Source organism: Ovis canadensis, chromosome 16 (assembly GCF_042477335.2).
Source record: "Ovis canadensis isolate MfBH-ARS-UI-01 breed Bighorn chromosome 16, ARS-UI_OviCan_v2, whole genome shotgun sequence".
NCBI lineage: Eukaryota > Metazoa > Chordata > Mammalia > Artiodactyla > Bovidae > Ovis > Ovis canadensis.
The window spans coordinates 15,751,652-15,778,371 of record NC_091260.1 but is presented as its reverse complement, the minus strand read 5'-3'; the positions used below and the strand labels follow the sequence as shown (position 1 = coordinate 15,778,371).

The 26,720-nt window shown below is 45.3% G+C and overlaps 1 protein-coding gene across 2 annotated transcripts; it reads right to left on the bottom strand.

The window, feature by feature from the left end:
- Nucleotides 1-26,242, bottom strand: GABRP (gamma-aminobutyric acid type A receptor subunit pi). 2 transcript variants are annotated; one of them, XR_011249717.1, is made up of 11 exons: nt 26,088-26,237; nt 21,176-21,272; nt 20,333-20,451; nt 15,912-15,979; nt 14,942-15,159; nt 13,219-13,301; nt 9,950-10,087; nt 9,345-9,497; nt 8,713-8,900; nt 1,568-1,924; nt 1-238 (listed from the first exon to the last, which is right to left on the bottom strand). XR_011249717.1 is itself a non-coding variant. In XM_069556578.1 (10 exons), the coding sequence occupies exons 2-10, from the start codon at nt 21,226-21,228 to the stop codon at nt 1,622-1,624; spliced, it is 1,323 nt and encodes a 440-aa protein (XP_069412679.1). In that variant the 5' UTR covers nt 21,229-21,272; nt 26,088-26,242; the 3' UTR covers nt 1-1,621. The 2 variants fall into 2 exon arrangements, 1 of the variants encoding a protein (XP_069412679.1); XM_069556578.1 differs by having other exon boundaries at nt 1-1,924; nt 26,088-26,242.
- Nucleotides 26,243-26,720: the final 478 nt, after the last annotated feature.

The window sequence follows — 26,720 nt, the reverse complement described above, 5'->3', positions numbered from 1 at the left end:
TTTCAAAACAGATATTTCCTTTCAATCTTTATTAAAAAGAATCACAAATATTATTGACCCATACAGTGGCATCCACCTCTTTAATTCTTCCATTCCCATCAGAAACATTTCGTTTAAAAAGCTCAGTTGATCAAACCCATAGAAATTGAATTGTTAGCAGTATCATAAAGGGGGAAAGAATAAGAGCCTATGGTACAGGGATAGGAGAGAGATGATCTTCCAAAGCCACAGTTTATTTCTGAAAGGAAAAGTAAAAGGATACATTTATTAGAAAAGGAAGCTAAAGAATTAAAGATGGCAAGATTCTTTTAAAAGATTGGGCCTTTATCACAGCACACCCACAAATTACCATTTATGGTACTGTCGGCTGAGCTAGGCCAGGAGGCAGGGATGCACCTAAGATGCTTCTTTGGTTAGGGTGAGAGTGGCTGGGCTTGGAAAAGATAGCTCACCTGCAGCACCTTGCTCTGTAACAAGCTACTGACTTAGAAAGCTCTGGACCTAGGATCAGAATTCTCCTACTGAGGCAGGATAAGCCACTCAAAGTAGTCCAGCTGGAAAGATCAGGTGTCTGAGCAAGCCACTTGTGATAAGCCACTTGTTTCTGAGTGATGCAGCTCATCATCTATTATAATAAGCATCCTTCCTTGTCATTAGAGCATAGGGATAAAAGCTCCTCATGGAAGGATGCAGGGGATCCGCTGCTGCCAAATTGTTGCTCAGCGTCGAAGCAGCAGATAGAATTGGACTTGATTCTGCAAGGCTTCATGACAATAGTCTGTATAAAGACTCTTAGAATAAGTTTTTTAAAAGTTCTTCCGTTTTCCCCATGATGTGGGGAAACGGCTTCAGCATTGTTTAGGACAGGCTTGCATATAATAGTAAAATGATAAGACATGTCAAATGGGGGAATGAAGTCCAGGAGCTCTCCCAGTTTGGGGAATCCATTGTATCTTATAAAAGAAGAGATTTATGTTTGAGATTATTGGTCCACTAAATTTTTCTTCACTTATATTTGATTTTCAATGGTAGGACTTATTGGAATATGCGGACAGTTCTGCTGTGGCAATAGATACTATATTAACAACTCATCTTGGTATTTACTGCACTGACTTTCAGTTAATTTACTTAAGCCCAGATTTAATTTTAATCAAAACCAAAAACTAGAAAATGTTACTCCCCAACCAAGCAACAATGTATTTTTTTAAGCACTGTAGAGATTTAGTAAATAGCATGTGTGATTAATTTAAAAACAACCTCTGCCACTTGACTCAATACATGTAATAGCTTCCTTTTCCTTTTTTGTATGAGTTAAATGAAGACCAGGGAGCCACTGGACAGTCAGTCCTGAGTAAGCTTGTAATCTTGGGCTCCATAGGGATGTCTTTCATAAAAATAAAAAATAAATGGGTGGATACTTCTATTAAAAGACATAGTGCTAGGACTTCTACACAGCTTAAATAATGGTTGGGTGAGCCATTCTTTGAGGAGAAATGCTCAAATGTTATTTTAGTCACTTGTGGCACCATTAGTTTAGGATGCACACTTGGCTTAGAATATCATTTACCTTAGCATGTTGCTTTATTGATGATCTTTGGCTTGCAAACAGTTCAACATCTTCTCAAAAATACATATAGTATGCCCAGTAAAATACATTGGCTAGCATAAAAATCAAAGGAAATAGTAGTTTGGAATATCGATCAACATTACTAGGGTTTTGAATTGTGAAATAATCAACAATCCTGCCCAGCTTATCTCGGAAGACAAACTTGAACTTGTCACTGGTTTTCATTGTCAAGTCGCTGTAGTCAACGTTATCTCCGGAAATTTCAATGCTGGCAAAACTGATCTTCCGTTTAAAGCTGGAGATGGAGCTGTTGATGATGTTAGTAATATTGACTTCTTCCACTTCCTTTGCTTTCCCCTAGTTCATAAACACGGTGGTTAGTTTGACAGATGACTTAGCAAAAGCCTGATGGCTTAACGGTAAAGATTACACCTGCCGATGCAGGAGAGGTGGGTTCGATCCCTGGGTCAGGAAGGTCTCCTAGAGATGGAAATGGCAACCCATTCCAGTATTCTTGCCTGGGAAATCCCATGCACAGAGTAACCTGGAGGGCTATAGTCCATGTGGTCGCAAAGAATCAGGCACGACTGAGTGACTAAGCAACAACAATTCATATACTTAGAGGTCTTAATATTGAATAATTAGGTTGAGGAGAGAGCAGTACTGAGCGCCTTATATACTGGCTGGTAAGCAAGACTTGGCAGTCTGATATCCTGCTTACAGGCACCTGTCTTTAAGCCATCAGCTCGTATAATGGGGAGAATAACCACTGCCCATTTTAGATGTGCAGAGCTGAGTGTGTGTGTGTGTGCATGTGTGTGCTCAGGTGCGTCCAACTCTGTGACCCCAAGGACTGTACCCCACCAGACTCCTTTGTCCACAGAATTTCCCAGTCAAGAATACTGGAGTGGGTTGCCATTTCTTTCTCTAGGGTGCTAAATGTTAATTGCTCAGGCTTTGAAGATAACTGACCGGGGTTCAGATCCCATTCTGTCTTTCACTATTGTGACATTTTAGTCACCCCAATTCCTTTAGAACTCAATTTCCTTGCCTGCAAAATGTTGATGACATTAATACCTACCTCTTGAGAGTGATGGGAAGATTAAGTGGTATAAATTATGTAAAGCATTTAGTAGGTGTTTGACAGTTTCATTCTATTCCAGGGAGAAGGGAGTAACTGATTATGGAAGTTAATAGATATCAGCAGTGTCTTAAGGTTTTTGCCACACAAATAGAAATAATGATGGTTCTTGCAACCCCATGGAGTTGCCATTCTCCACCAGAGCTGGAACAGCATGGCACGTGGACTGGAAAGAAAGCTCAGCTGTGGAACGCAGAGGCAGCTTGAGCCCAGGGCAGAGCCTGGGTGGGGTGGTGGCCGCCGTTGTTGATTCTTCTCCAGCAGCACGTCAAAAGCAGCCCAGGCCTCTGACGATGGCTGGTACACCGTAGCTCACTACCCCCAATCCAAACAGAGAGTCTACCCGGGTCCTCGCTTGCCCTCGCTTGCCCTCGCTTGTCCAGCAGGGCTCGGGGGGCAGAGGCTGGAGGAGTGATCACCCTCGAAGGGAAAGGGGACCTGGACCCGAGGTTGCACCCGAGCAGAGCAAGGGCAACAGTTGCTGGTACCGCCCAAATAGCACATCAGAGAGAACGCGGACCTCTCACTGCAGCCTGCCCAGCCTATAGGCCTCCCTTCCTTCAGCACCTCCCTGGGGCTGGGAGAGGGAAAAGCATACATTTAAAAGGGATAGAGCCAGCATGGGCCCAATCCTCAGGGCTTCTGCTCCAGCAGCTTGGGATCAGAGCCCACCCTAATAGGGTGAGGAGGGTCACCGGGCAGAAGGAAGCCACACCTCACACCGGGCTCTAGCTCTAGGCCCTCTGCAGTCCCACCTTCCACCAAGGGGACAGCTGCCAGCACGTGCTGAGAAAAGACACAGCTAGCTTCCACCCCAAGGTCAGCTTTCCCGGCAAAAGCACTCTGTGCAGGGGCATATCCACATAAGGCCTATGCAAGACTGCAGTCGGCAGCTGTCTCACCTGAACTCGCAGGGGCAGAGACATTTAAGCAAAATGAAAAGTCAAAGGAACGGATCTCAGTTGAAAGAGCAAAAGAAATCCCCTGAAAAAATAAATAATGAAACAGAAATAAACAATATCTGATAAAGAATTCAAAACATTATTATTAATAATGCTAACTGAGGTAGGGAAAAGAATAGATGAACATGGTGAGAATTTTAACAAGGAACTAAAAAATATTTTTAAAAGGACCCAATCTTAGGAATTCCCTGATGTCCAGTGGTGAGGACTCCATACTTTCACTGTCGAGAGCCTGAGTTCAACTCCTGGTCAGGGAATAAGATCCCACAAACTGCACAGTGTGGCCAAAAGAAAAGAAATGAAGAATTTAATCCTGAAGGAAAACACACTGGAAGGAATGAAGCAGACTAAATGATACAGAAGAACAGATAAGTGACCTAGAAGGTAGAGTAGAAACCACCTAACAGAGCAGCAAAAAGGAAAACAAATTTTAAAAATGAGAGCAGCTCTGGGATAATATCAAGTGTATCAGTGTTCACATTATAGGGGTCCCAGAAAGGGAAGAGGATAGAAAATGTATGTGATGAAATTGTGACCAAAAACTTCCCAAACCCAAACAAGGACCAAATATCCAGGTACAGGAAACACAGAGGGTCCCAAGCAAGATGAACTCAAACAAATTCATACCAAAACATAATTAAAATGCCAAGTGTTAACGATAAAGAGAGAATTCTAAAGGCAACAAGAGAAAAATACAGAATCATATACAAGGGATCCCACATAAATCTGATTTTTCTGCAGAAACTTTGCAGGCCAGAAGAGTGTGACATTCAATGCTCTAAAGGGTAAGACCTGCAACCCAGGTTATCCTAGATTATCATCTAGAATTGAAGAAGAGATAAAGAACTTCTCAGACAAGGGAAAACTAAGACAATTCATCAATAGTAGACTTACTCTAGAAGAAATGTTATAGGATTTTCTCTAAGTGGAAAAGAAGAAAGAATCTATAGGAAAGGGATAATCCTAATCCCTTTACTAGGAAAGGCAAACAGTACAGTAAGAACTGAGGCTCAATCACTTAATTAAGCCAGTGTGAAGATTAAAAGACAAAAAAATTGTAAAAACAACTATAACTGCAAAAGCCAGTTGAAGGACACATGAGATGTAAAATATGACATCAAAAACACAAAGCGTAGGAGTCCATGAGGTCGCTAAGAGTCGGGCACGAATGAGCGAATTCACTTTCGCTTTTCACTTTCACGCATTGGAGAAGGAAATGGCAACCCACTGCAGTGTTCTTGCCTGGAGAATCCCAGGGACAGAGGAGCCTGGTGGGCTGCCGTCTATGGGGTCGCACAGAGTCGGACATGACTGAAGCGACTTAGCAGCAGCAGCAGCAGCAGCAGCAGCAGCAGCAGCAGCAGCAGCAGCAGCAGCAGCAGCAGGAGAAGGGAGTGAAAAATGTAGCTCCTTTACAATGTGCTTGAGCTTAAATTACTACCAGTTTAAAACAAGTAGATACCACAAGTCAAAACCTAGAACAGATACACAGAAACGAACAAGAAAGGAATGTAAGAATGTTGTTAAAGAAAATCATCAACCATAAGAGAAGAAACAAAAAAAGGAAATGAACTGAGAAAACCAAAAAAAAAGACAAAAAACAACTAGAAAATGAGTAAGAACATGGCAGTAGGTACATAACTGTTAGTAGTTATTTTATTTTTTATTAAACTTTTTATTCTGTATTGGAGTATAGCCAATTAACAATGTTGTGATAGTTTTGGGTACAGTAAAGGGACTCAGCCATACATATACATGTATCCATTCTTCCCAATTCATTGAGCTCCCTCCTAGACGCACTGCTATATTTAAAACGGATAACCACCAAAAGTCTACTGTAGAGCACAGGGAACTCTGCTCAACGTTATGTGGAAGCCCGGATGGAGGGAATAGTTACTTTAAATGTTAATAGACTAAATGCTTCAAACAAAAGACGGGTGAGTGATAGAATTAAAAAACAAGACCCACCTGTATGCTGCCTACAAAAAAGTTAAATGCACACAAAGACTGAAAGTGAGGGGATGAAGAAGATATTTCATGCAGACAGAAATGATAAAAAGTCAGGGTAGCAATACTCATATCAAACAAAACCAACATCAAACAGTCTGTAACACAAAACAAAGATGGAAACATACAGTAATCAAAACAGCATGGTACTGGCACAAAACAGACATATGTCTCAGCAGAACAGAGTAGAGAGCCCAAGAATAAATCCACTTCATAGTCAGTTAATCTATGACAAAGGAGCTGAGAACATATAATGGAGAAGAGAGTTACTTCAGTAAGCACTGCTGGGAAGACTGGACAGCTACATTTACAAGAGTCAAATTAGAAAACTTTTATTTAACTTAAAATTTAAAATTAAATTAAATTTTAAATATTGTATAAAATTTAATTTTATACAAAAATAAACTCAAAATGGATTAAAGATCTAAATGTAAGACCTGAAACCCTAAGACCCCTAGAAGAGAACATAGGGAAAATACTCTGACATAAATCATAGCGATATTTTTTTGGATCAGTCTCACAAGACAAAAAGAAACAAAAGCAAAAATTAAACAAATGGGGCCTAATTAAACTTAAAAGTTTTGCACAGCTAAGGAAACCATTAATAAAATGAAGTGACAGCTTACTGCATGGGACATAATATTTGCAAATGACATGAACAGCAAGAGGTTAATATCCAAAATACATAAACAGGTCATATAGCTGAATATAAAAAAAAAAAAACAGCCCTATCAAAATAATGGTCAGAGGACCTGAAGAAACTTTTTTCCAAAGAAGACATACAGAATGACTAAGAGGCAAATGATACTTGACATATCTAATTACTAGAAAAATGAAGATCAAAACAACAATAAGATATCACCTTGCATCTGTCAGAACCACTACCATCAAAGAGTCTACAAATGAATATTGGTTTGGACATGGAGAAAAGGAGATCCTTGTACACTGTTGGGAATGTAAGTTGGTGCAGTCACTATGGAAGACAATATGGAGGTTCATCAAAACACTGAAAATAGAATTACCATAAGATCTAGCAATTGCACTCCTGGGTATATATCCAGATAAAAGTGCTAATTCAAAAAGATACATGCACTCCAATGTTCAGAGATGCACCGCTTACAATAGCCAAGATATGGAAGCAGTCCAAGCAATCCAAGCAATCCAACCTCAACTGACCAATGGATAAAGAATATGTGAGATACATATATATGTATATATATATATAATGAAATACTAGCCAACCATAAATAGGAATGAAATTTTGCCATTTGCAGTAATGTGGACGGATCTAGAGAATATTATGCTCAGTGAAATAAGCCAGAGAGATAAAGACTGTGTGACATCACTTATATGCGAAATAAAAAAAAATAAAACAAATGAAAACAGCCAGCAAAACAGAAACAGACTCGCAGATACAGAAGCAAACTGGCGATGATGAGAGGGGAAAGAGAGAGCAGAAGGGGCAAGACAGGGGTGTGGGGCTGAATGATTTCAACTACTATGAATAAAACACATAAGCAGCAAGGGCAAATTGTGTAGAACAGGCAATAGTGGCCATTATTTTGTCATAACTCTTAACAGAGTATTATGTAGAAAAATAATCATTGTACTGTACACCTGAAACTCATATAACATTGTAAATCAACTCTACTTCAATTTAAAAAATAAATTTAATTAAAAAAATAGATTAACTTAAAAAAAAAGAAAGCCTACAGGGAGTGAAATAAATGAAATACATATTCTTCGGCTGGCACATATGATCATTTGCCTTTAGTACTTGAGTAATATGACTGTGTGAAACATTGTTTATGATAGTCGAGCACAAGAGAAAAGTCAGCTGGATCTCTGGGCTATTCTGAATCCTCCTTTTCTCCCCATTAAACCTTGTACAGTCCTGGCCCTTTGCTAAAGGTGGGCAGCTCTTCTGCACTGGATCCCTATCTTTTTTTTTTTTTTTTTAGCAGGAGCTTTAGTATGCCCATGTCTATCAAACTGGGCTTCCAAAAAATCCCACGGTTCCATGAGCCTGCAGAGAATAATAGTTAAGGGCATGGTCCATTGCCCACTGCAAGTGGGAATAACAGATGTGTCAGACTTTGGAGGCAAGCAGATTTAGGTTCGAATCTCAGCTCTGCCTTTTCCTGTCTTTGTCCTCTTGCATAAATTACTTGTCTTCCCATACTCAGAACCCACAACTGTAAACATAGGGGTAGCCTCACTGAGTTGTTATGAGCATTTTTAACAGGTCTCTACAGATGGTAAAGAATCCGCCTGCCAATGCGGGAGATGTGGGCTCGACCCCTGGGTTGGGAAGAGCCCCTGGAGTAGAAAATGGCACCCCACACCAGTGTCCTCGTCTAGAGAACCCCATGGGCAGAGGAGCCTGGGGGCTACAGTCCATGGGGCCACAAAGACTCGAACATGACTGAGCACATGACCACGAGCATTTTAAATGACATAATATTTGCAAAGAGCTTGTGACTGTGTCTGGCCCATACATGCTCAATTGATAATAGTCATTATTATTATTATTCTGAGCGATGAGCCATGGTGTTTCACTGCTAAGCCAGATAATGAGTCCCTCCCTGTTAGCAGAAAAATATGCTAATCATGAAATTTGCCAGTTTAATTTTTCCATACATTTTTCTGGAAACCATTACTTGTATAATTTGAGAAAACAAAAAGGCAACAAAAGAATAAATAGTAAATACATATTAATCTGGAACTTATAAGCAGCTGGTCGTGTTTGGTTTGATCCTAGGTTTTTCATGGATGCTTGTTCTCGTGGTTGGGATTTTATGTTGCATACAGATAACACAGTTATTTTCTGCTAGAAAATTAAGCATATTAATATCTCATTGGCAAAAAGAGTAGTCTTTTTAAAAAGGTGTCCTGACTGTCAGATTCCCCTCATGGAACAAGGATGAGAATCACTGGTGCAAAGTGAATCCCTGGGGGTCAGGAACCAGGTCCTGGTCTCGACAAACCAGTATATGGCACAGGTGATGAATTACATAGAGCCCTCAAATTCTTACCCGATCTTTGGCTGCCATCTGCTGTAAGGAGCTGTAGTGGGCAACTGCATATTCCAGGAGGGCCCCAAACACGAAGCTAAAGCATATTCCCAGGTACACATCGATGGCCTTTATGAAGCAGTTGGTGTTCGGGAGAGAAGTACGGGACCCAATCATCAGTGTGGTCATTGACAATACAGTGGTCACTCCTAGGGAAAAAGTGAGCAATGTACCCACGACAGCGGTCAGTGCAGCTGCCTTCACCACCTGGCAAACTGTCTCCATTCAAGAGCTGGCAACATGGGGACAGGACTCAGAAACGGGACAGAGCTCATTCTGAAAAGTCTGTGGGCTTCTGGGAAAGAGTTGATTTGCCCTTTTGTTCAGGTATGAGTGATATGACTTTCTAAATATTTCCGTCTTCTCACTGGAGGGAGGTGTTCAGTAAACAAAATAACCATTCTTCCTTATCTGTCACTGTGAAACAAAGTTTAAAAATACACTATTCCTAGTGTGGTCTCTCTTTCTCTCTCTCAAGAAACCAGCTCCTAGAACTATCCTGCGAATATCAAATAAAAGAATGGCAGAAGGTTAAAAAAAAAAAAAAGACCTAATAACCCAGTTCTTAGAAATCTCCCATTGGAACTACTTACCAATGCAGGTTCTTGCAGGAACTGAATCAAGGGAGATCCAAAACGAGACCCAGGATAACACCACCAGGAAAGTGGAAGGAACGTAGGTTTCCAAAATGAAATACAGGACATTCCTCTGAAGCTCAAATTGCAAGACCAGTCGTGTATAATTTCCTGATAGAATGAACAAGGGATAAGAGATCAACCCTCCTCAACTGGCATTCCCTGTGGGAAGTTTAACTTAGCTGTATTTGCCTTAAACCATCCATTGTTCACCAAAACATAGTTAATAATGAACTGCCATTATAGTTTCAGTGAAAGAAATTGTGGTTGTATATGGGAGTGCTGATGCCCCCAGCCATGAGCCACTTCTTGTGCCCTTCTCTGTCACAATATTCCTGCAGCATCACCGCTGGTTTCCAGGATACCTGCTTCACTAGACTGCGAGCCCCTGGGGGACCGTCTCAGTAGTGGGTGTAAAGCAGGCAAAAGTGCCAAGCCAAAATGCTTGGCATATTACAGAGGGTTCTTGGGCCCAGAAGGGGCCAAGTGAAAAAGAGGTGATATTTTGGACTCAGAATACAACTAGGCTATATTGCTCTTGTGCAAACTGTCCTATGAGTTACCTGTTTCTTGCTGTGACCTGGTAACTGAGGTGAAATATTGTTGTATGGTGTACTGAGCAAGTCGCAGGTTCTCCAATCCCCGCACAGAGTCGTTCCCTCTCAGCCAGCTGAACTCTACGTCATTCCCATCGTAGCCCCCTGCCGAGTGAAAGGGTACCCTGATCAGTGCAAGAAGGTGGCAGACTGAACTGGTCTGGAAAACACTGAGGCAGAGACGACAGAAGCTCGGTCCTGATGGTGCAAGTCCAAGGATGATCCCATATGCAAAACCTGGCGTGATTTCTCGAGTGTGATTACAGTGTGTGCCCAGAATGAGACGGCCTGCTAGGGCTTACCACCGTCAGTGAGAGCCAGTTCTGTGCTAAGCATTCTATACACCTAGCAGATGGTAAGTAACTAGAAATGGCCTCGATCATTATTCAGATGATATTTTTTGAACACATATCTGTGAACTCACAAAGATCTATAGTAGCTATTGCCTTTCAGGACAGTCTAACATTTTGGAGGGGATTCTCAGGGACATTTGGTCTATTCATATTTTCATATTGGCATAATATAACAAAAAAAGAACCCCCCAAAACTTTCAGTCATCTACTTTATTGATGTCTGCAAGCATAAGTATTTGATAAACCTCAAAGCAGTTTTACTACTATAGTTGGTGATAGTAATAATAGCTAACTTTTATTAAACATTTACATTAAGTCCTTTACATATCATGTCTCTAAGATTCTCACAAGCTTGCAAAGTAGAGCTATATATTTCTTCATTATTTAAAGCTTTTTTTTTTACATTTTATGAAATTGAAATGGATCTCACAGTTGTTATATATTAAGTAGAGCTTAGAGCTTTTTTTTTTCTGCAGTGTTACTATTCGATAAATGCTGTGCCTTAGAATTGAGGAACTGTAATGTTCTGCCCCTTTTATACATGAGAATTATCAGATTCAGAGAGACTGGATAACTTTCTCAGGATAGCAAAGCAAATGAGAAACAAACCAGTATTGGACCTCAAGAAAGTTTAATACCAAAGCCCATGGATGATGATGATAATATCTATCACTTAGTAAGCAATTACCTTTCTAAGTGCTTTACAACATTATCATCTCATTTAATCCTCAGATGATACCTTTGAGAAGATAGATGAGTGGTTAATAAGCACATAAAAAGATTCTCAAAATCATTAGTCACAAGGGAAACACAAATCAAAACCACAGTAAGATACCACTTCACATCCACTAGAATGGCTGTAATTACAAAGATAGACAATAATAGATGGTGAGAGTGTGGAGAAGCTGAATGTTGCTGGTGGAAATGTAAAATGGTGCAACCACTTTGGAAAACGGTTTGACAGTTTCTTGAAAAATTAAACATAAATTTGACCCGGCATTTTAGTCCTAAGTAACTATCCAAGAGAAATCAAATCATGTCCATAAAAGGACTTGTACAGAAATGTTCACAGCACTGTCATTCATAACAGCTGAAAGGTGGAGACAAGTCAGAGCAACTTGTACTGCTTGTATCATTTTGTCTGGCATCCCAAAGGGAAAAAGTATCTAAAAAAGTAAGTTGTACAAGCCTCTACTCAGGTACTTTGCTTTCATAACTGATGGTGGGGTTGTTTGTTGTCCAGTCACTAAGTTATGTTCTAGTCTTTCTGACCCCATGGACTGCAGCACACCAGGCTTCCCTGCCCACCATCTCCTGGAGTTTGCTCAAACTCATGTTCATTGAGTTGGAGATGCCATCCAACCATCTCATCCTCTGTTGCCCCTTCTCCTCCTGCCCTCACCCCAGCATCAGGGTCTTTTCCAGGGGGCCGGCTTGTCGCATCAGGTGGCCAAAATATTGAAGCTTCAGCTTCAGTATCAGTCCTTCTGACGAATATTCAGGGCTGATTTCCTTTAGGATTGACTGGTTTGATTTCCTTGATGTCCAAGGGACTCTTAAGAGTCTTCTCCAACACCGCAATTTGAAAGCATCAATTTTTCAGCACTCAGCCTTTTTATAGTCCAACTCTCACATCTGTACATGACTACTGGAAAAACCATAGCTGTGACTATATGGACCTTTGTGGGCAAAGTGACTGGTAAATGCTCACAATCATTACGTTCTCATTGCTCTTTCCCTGAGTGGATATGGGCACTTGTGGCATGGTATCAATTATTTTCTAGGGGTATCATTCAGGAAAAAGCCCTTGGTGAGGTTTCTGAACCCAGATTCAGTGAAAGCTTCCTCTGCTCAGTGGGGACAATATTTGTGTAAGCAGAGTGCTGGAGTTTCCAGGAGAATCTCACTCCTGAGATTTGAGATGAGCACTGCTACCCGCGGAGGGCAATTGCTCTCTGTACATGGGGCTGGAAATGAACTCTCTTTTTGTTAACCTCAAGTTTTCGTCTGCCTCCAAACAGCTGCATTGCTTCAAGAAGGCTTTTCATGCATTTAGTCAATAAGGTAATTAATCTGCCTGCCCTAGTCTTTAATTAAATGTCTACCTCTGAAAAATGGCTGCTGTCTCATAACGGTTCTGTTTCTTGGATGTTGGCCACTAGTGTCCTCAAGAAGCACCCAGTGGTTCCCAGAGCTTGAATACACTTTTTCTTCCTTGTGCAAGCCATGCCTTGACGCCTTAATAATTGCTGTCTGTGGCATTTTCTTCCTAGGACTTGTATCACAGGTGCCACCTCCCCGTGGTGGGTATTTTGGAGTGGTTTACTAAGGAACCGCAAAATCACTCACAGGGCCAGGAATTCATCTGACACCCATCAGCTCAGAGTAAATGCTCATTCTTCATCATAAGCAAATCCCCAGGACGCAGTTGAGATGTCCACTTACTGGCACTATGCTATCAAGCTTTATGTATATCAAATAATTTATTCTAGAAGTTTAAAGCAGTCTTGCAATAAAGGTCAATGATTGTTTTGTATATCTGCCATTTCTTACTTCTGCTGTGCTCTTCCTGGCTTCCATGACTTAGTAGTTCCTGAGAATTCTTCCTAGGCCTATTGGCTCCTGTTTGCTTTGCTGTCCTGCCTAGTTTTAGGTGGAAATACTTGGCGCCAATGCACAGTGGTCCTCTCCCAAAGACATAGTGTTGAAAGGTTTATTTTTGAAAGTCTCTAAATCTCTCTGGACATACACCCAGAAGGGATGAACCCATTGTCATCAACATCAAGGAGAGAAAGCCTACTATGAATAGGATACTCCTCACACATACACAGATCTAAGTCACCCCAGAAACTCATCTAAGGGGCCCGCATGACGTATACTCACAGCTCTCTAGTTGCAACTTGCATGTCTGTGTGTCCATGGGGTATTTAGACAGGTCCATGTTACATGCAACAGTTGTTGTGATTCTAAGAAAGGAAAAATGGATTTGTAGAGAGTGTTATAAGGATGCTATAGAAAGTATACACTCCCTCTTAAGGGCTACTCCAAGAGAACTTTCACCTTGACTCTTAGAGTGAATGTGTGACTTGGTGCCTACATTCAAAGCAGTCCTGAGTTTTTCTGCACTAAGCAATACCGGAGAGACTTGGTTAAAGCCAGAGTCCAGAGTGCAGAAAGTTAGAATGTTGGCAATTCAGAGACAAACTTGCAACAATATCACAAAACAGAATCATTCATTGGCTTTTTTGAGATGCTTCTGCATCCAGTTTTTTCTGGGCTCTGAGAGTCAATAACTTGCCTAAGGTCAGAGAGCAGGGACTTGCCCTAAATCTGTCTGACTCTAGAGCCAGGCTATTAACCATCATCCATTGTTTGTTATCCTTGTACAGCACACTCACACGTGCTGTGGGAATGCAAGGGAGGGGCACCTTAGTATTAACTGGAGTTAGGGTCAAGGGAGAGGTCTATTGGACTTCTTGAAAGAGGTATTGAGGTTTAGGCTGACCTTTGTGACTCAGCTGGTAAAGAATCTGCCTGCAATGCGGGAGACCTGAGTTTGATCCCTGGGCTGGGAAGATCCCCTCGAGAAGGGAAAAGCTACACATTCCAGTATTCTGGCCTGGAGAATTCCATAGACTGTATAGTCCGTGGGGTTGGACACAACTGAGCGATTTTCACTTTCAGGAATATTTGGTCCGTGTGTGTGTGTGTGTGTGTGTGTGTGTGTGTGAAGTCGCTCAGTCGTGTCCGACTCTTTGCGACCCCGTGGACTGTAGCCTGCCAGGCTCCTCTGTCCATGGTCCCTAGCCTTCTACTGAAGGCCTCCAGCAGGGTTAGGTTTGCAGTCATTGTTTAGCCCTGGCAGAGGCAGTGGTGAGTCCTCTGCCTGTAGGCTGCCCCAGGGAGCACCTTAGGGGCATCTTTCCTGTTGCCGCCAAACAACAACTTGATGAAGCTGTGAAGGGTGGAAGGAAGTTTTGGCCTCGGGGATTTGAAGAAGGGGCAAAGCAGAACCCATGACTACAGGTGGTGAGGCTTTGGAGGACTGTACTTTGATTTTCTATCTGTACGAGTACAGCTCACCTAAGTAGAGATGTATTCTGTAGCCACCAACCTAAGTAGAGATGTATTCTGTAGCCACCAACTGCCCCGTTGCGCCCAGGAAACGGAAGTTTTTTGAATCACCTCTCTGTCTGTGCTTGCTGTTCCCCTTCCCTCTTCCTAGCTAACTTCCTTTTACTCTTTAAGACTCAGCTTAGAGTCCTGCGAAAACCTCCTCTAACATCACCCCGAACTACTGTCCCACTCCCGCCGCGGGCCCCCAGTGCCCTGACTTCCTTTGCTTATGCGTCTGTGTCAGGACAACATCTGATTCAGCCCCATGGCCTCAGCATCCAGCACAGGCCTGGCACGGAGCACGCATTCTCAGTAGAGACTTGTTGAGCCAAACTGGACTGAGAAAGGGCCCTTCTGCTCTGGGGACAAGGACCTAAGAAGGCAGGCCTACGGGAAGGGGAGGTGGTTGCCTGAAGACTGGTCAGAGCATCCTTTGCCTCTCCTCCCTGCTCTTTTGCCCCCTACCCTGAGGCCACAGGCGCCCGGTCACCTGAGGGCATACAGGACTGTGCCGTTGGAGAAGAGGCGGATGAGTCGGTTCCCCACAGTGACTTCGTGGAGGAAGGACTTCTTGGACTCCACGATGTAAGTGTCTGGCACCCAGAGGAACTCCACTAGGCGTGCGTCCAGAGTGAAGCTCTTGTTGCCTTCGAACACCAGCCTCTGGTCTGTCCAGCGCTGTCTGAGGTATATGGTGGCTGTGTAGTCCTGAAGGGCAGCCGGGGAGAGGAAGTGGACGGAAGAGAAAGCTCAGAAAATGCAAGGAAAAGGGTCATGTCTTACTTTCCTCCCCACCTCCACTGAGGTCAAGAGCACATGCCACAGCAGACCTGGGTGAATGAAGCTTGCCTTGGGGTGGTGGCCTGCAGCAACATGAGAACAAAGCACCTTATTTATTCCAGATAACACCCACTGCCCAGAGGGAGCCGCACCGGATGTGTTCAGGGCCTTAACTTACTTTCCCTTGATCACAAAGGCCATGCTAAGGTTTTCAAGGCTTTGGTGTGCGAAGGGCTCAGGTTGCCCAGTTTACCTGCAGTCTACAGCGGACTCTCATGGCAAACTGCCTGCAGCGTCCCCCTGTCTAAGACATGTTCTCTTAAGAGAGAGGGTGGTTGGAAGAAGGTATGTGACTGTTGGCTTTCATCAGCTTGTCTCCTGCTCTGTGAGGAGCCACGTGATATTTAGGCTTCCTCCCTGCCTTTCATTTCCCCCATTCTTACCCCTCGCCCAGCACACCCACTCCCTCATTTTCCCCCTCCTAGCCTTTGAATCCACTTTCCCTCTGATACTCAGAAGAGTTGTTTTACAAGCATCTTCCACTGTCTTGAGTTTCGGGATAGGTCTCCAGTTCCCGCCATTCCAATAAGTCTCTGTTCTGTTTTGCGTAGCTAGAACGGGTTTCCTTATAAACACAGGAAAGGGGCTCAATGGGTGGAAGGCGAGGGAAGCACACATACCATATTACTCTCTGAAATACTGGAAATACTTGCAATGTCCAGAGTCAGTGCTATCTGAACAGGTTCTCCTAAGAATGGAGAAAAAACAGAAAGCCTTACATAGAAATATAAACCGATTTGCTAACATTAGCACAGCTAAGAAATATATAGTTATACACATTAATAATTAATAATATACATAGAAGAAGTATATGGGCTTCCCTGGTGGTGCTAGTGGAACAAATCTGCAGTGCAGGAGATGCAAGAGACACAGGTTCGATCCCTGGGTCAGGAAGATCCCCTGGAGAGGGGAAAGGCAACCCGTTCCAGTATTCTTGCCTGGAAAATCCCATCGACAGGGGAGCCTGGTGGGCTACAGTCCAAAGGGGTTGCAAACAGTCAGATAAGGTCTCGAAGAGTCAGACACGATTGAAGCAACTAGGCAAGCACGCACATGAGAAATATATATATATTAGAAAATTTAAAAAGTAACAGTGACCTATTGCAAAATTTTAAACAATTTAGAAGCTTATAAATACAAGGTTAATTTTCTATCCTCCCCCTTGCAGGAGAAATGACTATACAGGGTGTGCCTCCTTTTTGTATGAAAAAGCAATGCACACAGATACACTTAGCTAAACACACAGAGGCGAGACCACACTATAGTCATTAGTGTTGATTTGAAGGAATGGAATGGTATCTGCTACTTCTTACTTGGAGGACTTTTTCCTATGGTGCTTGTGAGGGACTCATTTATTTAGAAATGTAATAGAGATTTGGGAACTTGTACACAAATATATTTCCCCCCCTCAACCAAGTAAATTTACCACCAGATGGCATTCAAGGCTACTCATGGTTGAGCTTCCACTCACCTCCTGACATCCTTCTCCTCTTCCTTTGCTCTCCAGGAACCTTAAACTATTTAGAGTTGCAGAACCATCCCCATTTGGTCTGGTGTGCAGATGCTGGGCCTCGATCCTGGAGTCTGGGCAGGTGGGCCTGACTTCTGAGGGTGCCTGTCTTACCTCTCGAGTGAAGTAGGAAGTGAAGAAGAATGGGAGCCACCATTGTCAGTGGCCAGGCCAGGAATGTTTACTCTCCCTGAGACTAGAGATGTGGAACGAGAGCCCAGGGGTCAGGAAGATGTGAGTTTTGATCTGGAAAGTTAGCAGATCTTTCAGAACTGCAGCTTTCTCACCTGCAGGTTTGAATAATGCTAATGACATCAGAGGGCCATGGAGAAGGTTAAATGAGAGAAGATGTGTGGCAGCTTCTTTGCAGGGTGGTGACGAGCCAGAATATACGCGAAGTGGCTGCCTAGCTAGACATACAGAAGGTGCTCAGAAATAATTATGTGTACAAAGCCCCCAGCATGGTTTCTATCATGCAATACCATGCACTCGGTAAATATTATTTCACTTCCCTTATCCCTCTCTTCCATGATCTTAGCTAATTCTGGAAAAGAAACAACTTTCCTCACCAGGTTAATAGGTGGAAAGCGTTTACTTGGGATAATACCTGGGGGTACTTCAGGGAACTGTGACAACACGTTAACTAGGGAAAGGAGAGGTGGAATTCAAAATGCTTCACCACATCAAACTGGGAAGAATCAGAGAGCAGCTTAATTATTAATTGAAGGAAATCAAGCTGCAGGATATAGGTAAGAACTTGGAATTGGAGTTTTAAAGCCAGTGTGATTAAAAATGATTAACTGAATACTTGGTGGGAAAGGGGTAGATCTTTCAGGGCGGACCCTGGAAGGTGCTGAAGGAGTTAAGGTGCTAAGTGGCTCTCTGCCCCTCATGGCAGCAAGGTGTTGCATCAAGAAGAGAAGCTTAGGGTCAGCGTGGCCACATCACAGCTGTGTGACCTTGAACAAACTGCTAAACCTCTCTGTTCTACAGTTTCTCATCTTTAAAATAGAGCTGCTAACGTCGGTCATCAGGGTGGGGTTGGGAAGGTCACGGGATCTGTTGTAAGAGCTTGGCACACAGCAGGTATGGCTCAGCACTGGTTGCCACCCCCGAGGAACATGGAGAGCCGAAGATGTACAAGCGCTTCAGGCTCACTGTGGGTTTTGTATGTTTAGTTTGTTTCTAGGTAGTCTAGTCCCGGCTTTTTCTCAGTTGGCTGCTTTATGGACCAGTTTGTTCTTTCTTCCCTGTGAGTTAGAAAAGTGAGCAGTGCCACCAGAGGGCAGCTTTCTCCTAGGAAACAGGTCAAGGCCAGGTCCTGGGCAGAGGCTTGCAGACCCGTGCTGCCAAGCTCAGTCCCTGAAAAGCCCTACGGAGGTCTGGTCACTCAGGGACCTCAGGGTCCTAGACCTGGGTGGACAGACGTTACTCCAGAGAACTACAGCCCCTCCGTGGGCCTGGAGGCTGCCTCATACATGTAGGTTCTGTTAGGAGGCAGAGTGCCAAAGGCTCATGACAAGGGGTGGAGGTGTGCCTTCCCTTCCTTTTGACTGAGGACCCCTTGCCCCATTTCCACCCCAGGTGGGTCTGCGCCTCATGTCCCTGAGGGCCACCTCAGGCTCAGAATGGGTATGTCATCCAGGGACTCTGCACCCTGTTGGCCCACGAGCCAGCAACAAGAAGGGCAGTGTTCTGGCCCAGTTGTTTGGCATTTGGGAGGCAGAGACGTTGTTCAGCAAATCTAACCAGATGTGCACACTCCCAGGCTCATCATTAGCATTCAGTTGGTCCTGGGAAAACCAGGGCAGGTGGAAGCCCCCAAGGTCCCTTAACTTAAGGACCTCAAATCCTAAATGTGTGGCCGTGAGGTTGGGTCTCTCAGATCTCCATCTGAAGGAGTGTGGGTGGCCCCAGCTGCTGTGCTCTGAAACCTTTCACCACACTTGTTCAGAGGCCACACTTCCCATGGTCTGCATCCCACTGGGGCCTGAACGTGTTAGGAATACTAAGGCAGGCCTGCTCCTGGGAGGCACAGAGATAGGAGACTCCCGTGATGGGAGCTTCCGCTCAAGGACTCCATGGTGGACTTTCCAAACATGCTTAGAACTGCACTGTGGTCTAAGGCACCTCCACAAGCCTTTCTTCCCTCCCTCCCTTCTTCCCTTCAACTTTCCAGCTTCTTCCTTTTCCTGCCCCATATTTTGTCATAGATATGGCCCCAATAAATATCTTGCAAGGATAATCCCCTCTCATCGTCTGCTCCTCAGAGGACCTGGACTAACCCACTAATCCAAATCTGACCCGAGAATTTTATTAATATCAACCGAAGAGAGGAGCAGGAAGGCAAAGGGATTAAAATAGATGGCATCTTAATGATATATTTAAACACTTCATCCAGTCCTCCCTGTGAGGTAGATGATATGCCCCCTAGCTACAGAAAGCTAAGATGCTTGCCCAGCAGTTGAGCCAGGAGCCACAACTCAGCTTTATTCAACGCCAAGGCTCTTTCTACTACTCAAGGTAACAAGACATTAGTAACCACATTGTTCATTCTTGCATTTTACAAACAGAGAGGCTGAGACCCTGTGAGAAGGAGGTAGGTGGTGGCCTCATTCTTTCCATCCTTGCCTCATTTTTCAAGATATATTAATTGACAACTTGCTACCTGTTGAGCACTGAGATACCACTGGGGCTAGTGAAGTAAATAAAGCAGGATTTCTGCAAGGGATTTCAGCCTAGAGCCAAGACGGACATAAAGCCAGTGACAGCATCACCCGGTAACAGCTGTGATTTAGATGTATGTTCAAAATAAAGTGTGAAGAAAGGGCATGAGGCCTGGAGGAATCTGTGTGGGCTGCTCCTAAGAGGAAGCCTTTGATCTGAGACATGAAGGAAAACTGGCATTTTACCAGGAGTCAGATTGGAACAAGCTCTTATTGGCAGATGAACAGTCTGAGCAAAAACCATGGAGACAAGAGAGGCCAAGGAGGTCTGGGGGCACATTTGTATAAGGGCGTAGTGGGCAGATGCTGGGGAGATGAGGTTGCCAGGTAGAGAGAGGTGGGGCTGGGAAGTGCTGCATGTGCCACGCGACGGGCTCTGGACTCTAGGCTGGAGATACTGGGGAGCAGGAAGTATTCTGAGCAGCAAAGGGTCCAGGTGGGTCATCCGAATGGCAGAGTAGAGGGTTAGTCTCGAGGTGGCAGGCTGAGGCCAAGGTGAAGAACAGGTGGAACAGTCCTGGTGAGACATAGTAATGATACCAGAAGGGCGGGTAGAAGGCAGACAGTGGGTGTGGGGTAGTGAGGAAGCTCTAGTAACCTCCCTGGGGAGGAGGATTTCTGCATCCTGCAGGCGGAGAGACCAGAGAAAGTGCTTTCTCCCAAGCAGCATGAAAAATACTTGGCAGCTGCCAATCTGTTAGATCAGAAAAAGCAGTCAACTACAGTCTCCTGAAACCCTCGTCTGCATATTATCTCTGGTCCTGTTCCTTTCGAACTGATGTCCTGGGCAAAAAGAAAGACCTACCGCCAAAATTGGGCCTGAGAAACTTGTTATATCCTGCTGTGAGATTCTCAAAGCCAGGCAGGGACAGCTTGTCGCTTCTGCTGACCTCAGTGTTGAACTGATTCCCCTGGACGCACACCCTGCAGAAGAAAACAGGTTTCAGTGTACATGTGTGCTGATGTGTGGACCAACATGCAGACGTACAAACTTGAAGCTTGAGCTTGTGTTTGCGTGTATGTGTGTGGTTTTACGGGCTTCCAGGTGGTTCGGTGGTAAAGAATCTGTCTGCCAGTGCAGAAGACTCAGGAGACACAGGTTTGATCCCCGGGTCAGGAAGATCCTCTGGAGGAGGAAATGGCGACCCACTCCAGCATTCTTGCCTGGAAAATTCCATGGACAGAGGAGCCTGGAGGGCTGCATGCAGTCCATGGGTTGCAAAGAGCCAGGCACAGATGAGCACGCGAGCCCGCACACGCGTGTGCTTGTACTCGTGTACCATCAGCGACTCTTCCAAAGAGAACCCTCCAGCTTTCAGCTGCTGAATTACACGTGTCTCTATCCCACCCCACTTTGTTATGCATTTGCCATGTGTCATAATGTCATGGTAATGTGGAAACACTCAAAACCTTCCCCCCAAAACAAAAGGGATTTACCCATCTCTGACCATTTTGGAAGCTTGACTTCTCCAGATAGGAAAAAAAAAAAAAATGGCATGAAACTGTATGTCCTGGTGCGTCAGCGGGGTGAAGGCACTAGGTTTTGTCTTGTCGTTGGCAAGTAGAAAGGACTGCCACCCCCACCCCTCACCGTGTGCAAAACACAAAGCAATTCGGACCAAGGCCACTGAGGGGTGGCAGAGCTCACCGTGCAGAGAAGAGACTCAGACACACGAAGGTCAGGTGGAGACTGCGCCTCATGTTGGGGAGCTGCAAGCGCAGTTCGAGGCCGAAGTAGAAGCCACCTGGGGAAGCAGACGGGGCAGGTGGGAGCAGCCAGCCCCCGGAGCGCGCCTCCTCCCAGCCCAGCTTTTCCCTCCTGGAGGGTCAGGCACAGCATTTTCTCCGCCTCTGTGGGGAGCAGCCTCTTCCCACACCCACATGCAGCTCCTCCCTGATGTCACCCAAGAATGCCTTCATTTTGGAAGATCACTTTTTCTTTTTCACTTTTTAAAACTGGAATATAATTCCTTCACAGCGTTGTGTCAGTTTCTGCTGTACAACATCATGAATCAGCCACACGTATTCATATGTCCCCTCCTTCCCGAGTCTCCCTGCCACCACACCCCCACCCCAACCCTTGAGGTCGTCACAGAGCGCCACACTGAGCTCCCTGCGCCACCCAGCAGCTTCCCACCAGCTCTCTGCCTTACACACGCTAGTGTATATACGCCAGGGCCACTCTCTCAGCTCATCCCCTCTCCTCCCCGACCACTGTGTTCTCTACATCTGCTCCTCTATTCCTGCCCTGCAAATAGCTTCATCAGTACCATTCTTCTAGATCCCATATAGATGCGTTAATATATGATATTTGTTTTCCTCTGACTTAATTCACTCCGTATGACAGGCTCTAGATTCAGGCATATCACTTCAACTCACTCAATTTCATTGGAGGATCACATTTCAAATAAAGGCTGAGGACTTGTTTAGAGAGCGGTTCTCTGGAGCAGAAGTGTAGCTGGTGCGTCCTGAGGTGCATGTGTGGAAAGCCCCAGGATAGTGCTCACCCTGTCCTTGTCCTGATTTTCCAGGAAGGATATCCCAACCACATACTCCCCTCTGACCATGCTGTATATAGAAGGGTCCAGGCCTGTTAAGCAGGTAATGAGAACTTCCCGAGGACTTCCATAGGCCAAGGAACATGTTAGGTACTTTGCCAAAGATTCTCCTCATCTGTGCTCACAATGGCCTTGTGAGATGGGCAGGTTTCTCCCCGTATTGCAATGAGAATACAGCGCTCCCAGAAATGTCTCTGTGCTGGTGAATGTCAGAGGAGGCTTCACAGATAGGGCTGGCAGCCTCACGACCCAGTCACGGGCTGCTCTCCACCCCCGGACCTGCTCCCTGGTGCTTTGAAGCTGCTTAGCCGGTGCGAGTGAGCATCGTGTGCCTGCAGAATGTCAGGGGAGGCACGGCCTAGGGGCTGGCCTCCTCGGTTTGGGGACTGCTGTCAGATGTCTCTGGGAGGAGCAGGCACCCAGGCGGGCGAGCCTGTGAACTGTCACTCTGGGGACAGCAGTGGAGGTCCTCAGGGCAGAGGTGAGGCTCAGGTCCCAAATTTGACCTCTTTGGTAGGTTCTGCGAAGAGGTCACTTTCTAGAGTCTTGCCATGCTGGGGCTCAGGGTGCAAATCAGCCATTAATTAACATCACTTACAAAACAAGCACGTGTGTATTCTAGGAATGGAAATGAACTAGAGATGTATACAGTCAAACGTGAAAATCTCAGTGATGTGTTGAAGTAGGTGTATCAGTTTGACACACGTACCACTAGGGTGGGAGATGTGGATGGTGGAAGAGGCTGTGTATGTGTATGGAGCTCAGTTTTGCTGTGAACTTGAAAGTTCTGAAAAAATTAACTCTTAAAAAAACAGTGTAAATCCTTTCCTCACTTCTCTAGTCTCATACATCCAAGATAACAATTGTTAATGGTTGCTTTACCCACACATCCACTATATTTTAATGTAGACATACATCTTTACATGAAGAAAAAGATTTGAAAGCAAAACTGGAATGATGGCATACAGTTTTTGCTACATACATTTTCACTAAATAATAAAAGCAAATCTTTATTAAATATTGAATGCAAGCTTGTACTATGCCAAGAACCTCTTCAATCCTCACAACTTTTTGAGGTAGTTACAACCATTGTCATTTTACAAATGAAGAAACTGAGGCTTAGAGATGATAGGAAAATACCCAGGTTATATAGCACGTGAAGGACAGAACTGAATCTAGGCAAGCACTTCTTTTCTTTTTTTTAGCATTTTATGGGTTTTTTTTGTGCGTGTGTGTGTGGTTATTTCACTTTCATATTTCTTAAAAACGTTGAAGTATATTTGACCTACAAGTACTTTTAATCACTGTACCATGGCACATACTCTTTCCCAATGTCAGTGGGACTTTCCATCTCATTCCTGTAGATCTGCTCATTCTTTGTGATGGCAACAAGATATTTCATAAGACTAGTGTACTAACATTTATATAACACATGTCCTATATGGTTACTAAGCTATTCCTGAATCTTCTACTGTTACAAAGCCAGTAATGAGCATCTCTGCGCATGTGTAAACTCCTATAAATCTGCGCTCCTTCATATTTCCCTGCCTCAGTCTTTTCCTGCTCCTGCGCCAACAATACCAGCCATAAAATCACCATTATCGATCCACCAATGTTTGTAATCACACTTTCCCCCTTTAGTGCATCTCCCCGACCCTTGTCCTTCCTCTTAATCCCAGCGTCATGTTTAATAAGGTCCAGGGAGCACTCCCATGCCTTCTATCCCTTCATTCAACTTTCCAAAGGCTTAACGGGATCCTCCTATGAATCAGACTCATGTGAGGCCCCCCAAGAGCTGCGGTCTGCTGGGGAGAGAGGAGTGTGAGCAGTGAAAGAGACCGGAGTTCCCGGCGACTGCCCTGTGGCAGGGGCCGAGGTAAAGGGATTCAAAGGCACACAAAGGAAGTGCGTGGCCAGCTCCACGGGGGACGGTGCACAGCGCTGGGATGGAAGTCACAGAGAGGGTCACGGGCCCTTGAAGGATGTGTGTGCACTTGCCAGGTGAATGAAGGAGGCCGGGGCCCTCCAGATGGTGCGGACAGATGTGGACGCTCGTCCATGGACACCCTGCCACTTACTGCACTTAGTCTCTCCCTGCAGCCCATGGCCTCTGGCAACTTCTTTCTAGTCTGGCCTGAGTTAGCTCCGTTCTCATCTGGGATACATCTCAACTCTTTCTTCTCTCATAAGGTACCACCCTCAGTCAAGTCAGTTAGAAACACCCAGTCTTCAGCTCCAGGACTCCAGGTGAATCATGTGCTTCCTGTGGTCAGCCCTAAGTTAGGAAGAGAGAGTGTCTGGGCCCTGGGCCTTTGAATCTGCTCCAAAGAGTCCATGCTCTGAGAAGCTTTACCCAGGCTAGACTTAGATGTGTGACCCCATCTCACTCTGCTTGCTCTGGCTACAGTGCTGAAAATGTGTCATTTTATAAGGGAAGAAAGGAGAAAAGGAGAAAGCCCTCTAAATGCCTGCTAGGTGCCACTCTTGGTAATTAATCTCATTTAATCCTCACCAACTGACCCAGTAGGTGTTAATTTAGAGAGTTGACTCTCAGGTCAGTGAAAGGTTTTGACTGAGGTCGCATGGCCATTAAGTGCCTGTGATTTGAACCCAGGTCTTCCAAGCCCCTCTTTTATGTGCCATATCTGGGCCTCAGGTCCTGGAGCTGAACTGGGTTCCACCAAACCCATCTCTGGGATAGAGTACCACATCCACAGCACGGCCTAAGTGGCAAGTGCGGCTGGTGCCCTTGTCCCGTGTGGCAGAGGCACCAACCCTTAGGTGACAGTTCACGAACCCGCCTACCTGAATGGAGGTTTGGGCTACCAGCTGTGATACAGACTCTGGGAATGGTGTTTGGCAGAGCTGTGCACTGAACCTCCAGGGGGTGGTGCCCAAAGGGTTGTCTTGCAGCCACAAGACTCGCCAGGCTGGCTGGAACCGCCAGCCTCCTGCAGCTGTAGGGAGCATGGCACTCAGGCACTCATACCCGCTCCTGAGGAGGGGCAGCCCATGCACTCTCACCCTCCTCTGAGGGGACCTCTGCCAAGACCCAGCTTCCACTGGTAGAGCCTGAACTTTGGATTCAGGCACCCCTGAGTGGCTTAACCTCTCAGAGCACTGGTTTTCTCATCTAACAAAAGGGAGTAGAAAGCACTCAGCGAACACTTGCTTCCATCCTCCTCTACCTTCTCCATCTTCCACAGGGACTTTGGTGCCTCCACGTGACTACAGGAATCCAAAGCTCAGGCTCTTTCTAACACACCCAGGGTGTGAGCTGACCGGAGTGTCGCTCCGAGGGCACTCAAGTTGGCATCACCTCAGGGAGGACAGTGTCAGACACAGGACTTCAGGGTCACCTAGGTGACTGATGCCCCCCTTTTTCTAGGTGGGCTCTGAGAAGCAGCTGTTGTTTAGTTGCTAAGCCATGTTCGACTCTCTGCAACCCCGTGGAGCAGAAGTAATTCCAGTACGTGCTGGTTTCCACTCCCATTCCCAGAACTGCCATCACACAGATACTGTGAACTTGAACTTGTCATGTGAGCCTCCTTCCTCCATGGGCACGGCGCCCCTGTCATCGGTCCCTTCTGCATAGACAGAACCGTTTGTTGGAAAGCAGGTGTGGCACCTGAATTAGGCTGAGGTGAGGAGAGACATTATCACCACAGGCCCACCTTGAGAAATCACAGAAGCTGGACTTGTCCAGCGTGTGTCCTGGGCGGCAACACAGAGAGGAAGTCCTGTGGCCCCAGGATCAGACCAAAGGTGCTCTAGTCTTGATTCTGCGCTTTCTCTGAGATTGTTTAACTTCTCCCTGAAGCTTAGTTCCCTCCACTATATTAATAAAAGGAAAAGTTTTTAAGGCAACGGTGAGGCCTCGTGCAAAGGAGGTGCTCCACAAATTCCAGACCCAGCCCTTCCCCGGGTCCCTGCCGGGCTTAGATTTGGCTCGCCTGCCCTTTTCTCGCTCCATGCACGGAGAGGGGCCAGCAGCTTCCTTACCAGTTTCCTTCCTCTGTTAGTACAGGGCCTTCAGGTCTTCAGGCTGGGCTTTCAAGTAGGGCATAGTCTTCCGGGTCCCTGAGATTCTTCCCATCGTCAGCCCTGACCCCTGGGATCACACAACCACTCTCTGATGGAGTGGCTCTCTCTGCGGGAAAGAAGAAGCTGCAGGACCAGACCGGCAGACGGCTGGGTGGAGCCTCTCACAGCTCCTCCCCCGGGTGGGGCTCTGAGGAAGTTCCAGGTGTCTGTGGGAATTCTCAGCTCTGGCTAGAGCTGCTGGCTGCCAGGGACTTGATTCTGAGCTGTGTCTCAGCCATGCTTCTGGACCAGAGAAGATTCTTAAGATGCAAGACCCACGAAAGTCAAATAAAATGGGTCACCCACCCATCATGTCTGGAAGATGAGTCTCTGGTTCTGGATTTGGGGGACTCCCCTCTACCTTGGTATGATGGATGAAATGAGAATTTGCAGTGTGTATGACCTTGGGCAAGCCACTTCACCCCTCTACTCCTCAACTTCCCATCCATAAAATAGAACTCGACCATCTCTAAAAGTATGATTCCTGGTTATGTATTTTAAATGCCTCTTTGGGATCAACAGAGAGCCTTATCTGTGTGTAAGATTTGCAGA

Excerpts from the sequence above, each read along its gene's own strand:
- GABRP (XM_069556578.1), bottom strand. The coding sequence starts at position 21,228 with ATGAGGCGCAGTCTCCACCTGACCTTCGTGTGTCTGAGTCTCTTCTCT. Across the intron at positions 20,452-21,175 it reads CTGAGTCTCTTCTCTGCACG|GGTGTGCGTCCAGGGGAATC; the intron begins GTGAGCTCTGCC and ends TTTCTTCTGCAG. Across the intron at positions 10,088-13,218 it reads CAAGTTGCAACTAGAGAGCT|GGGGCTACGATGGGAATGAC; the intron begins GTGAGTATACGT and ends TTCACTCGGCAG.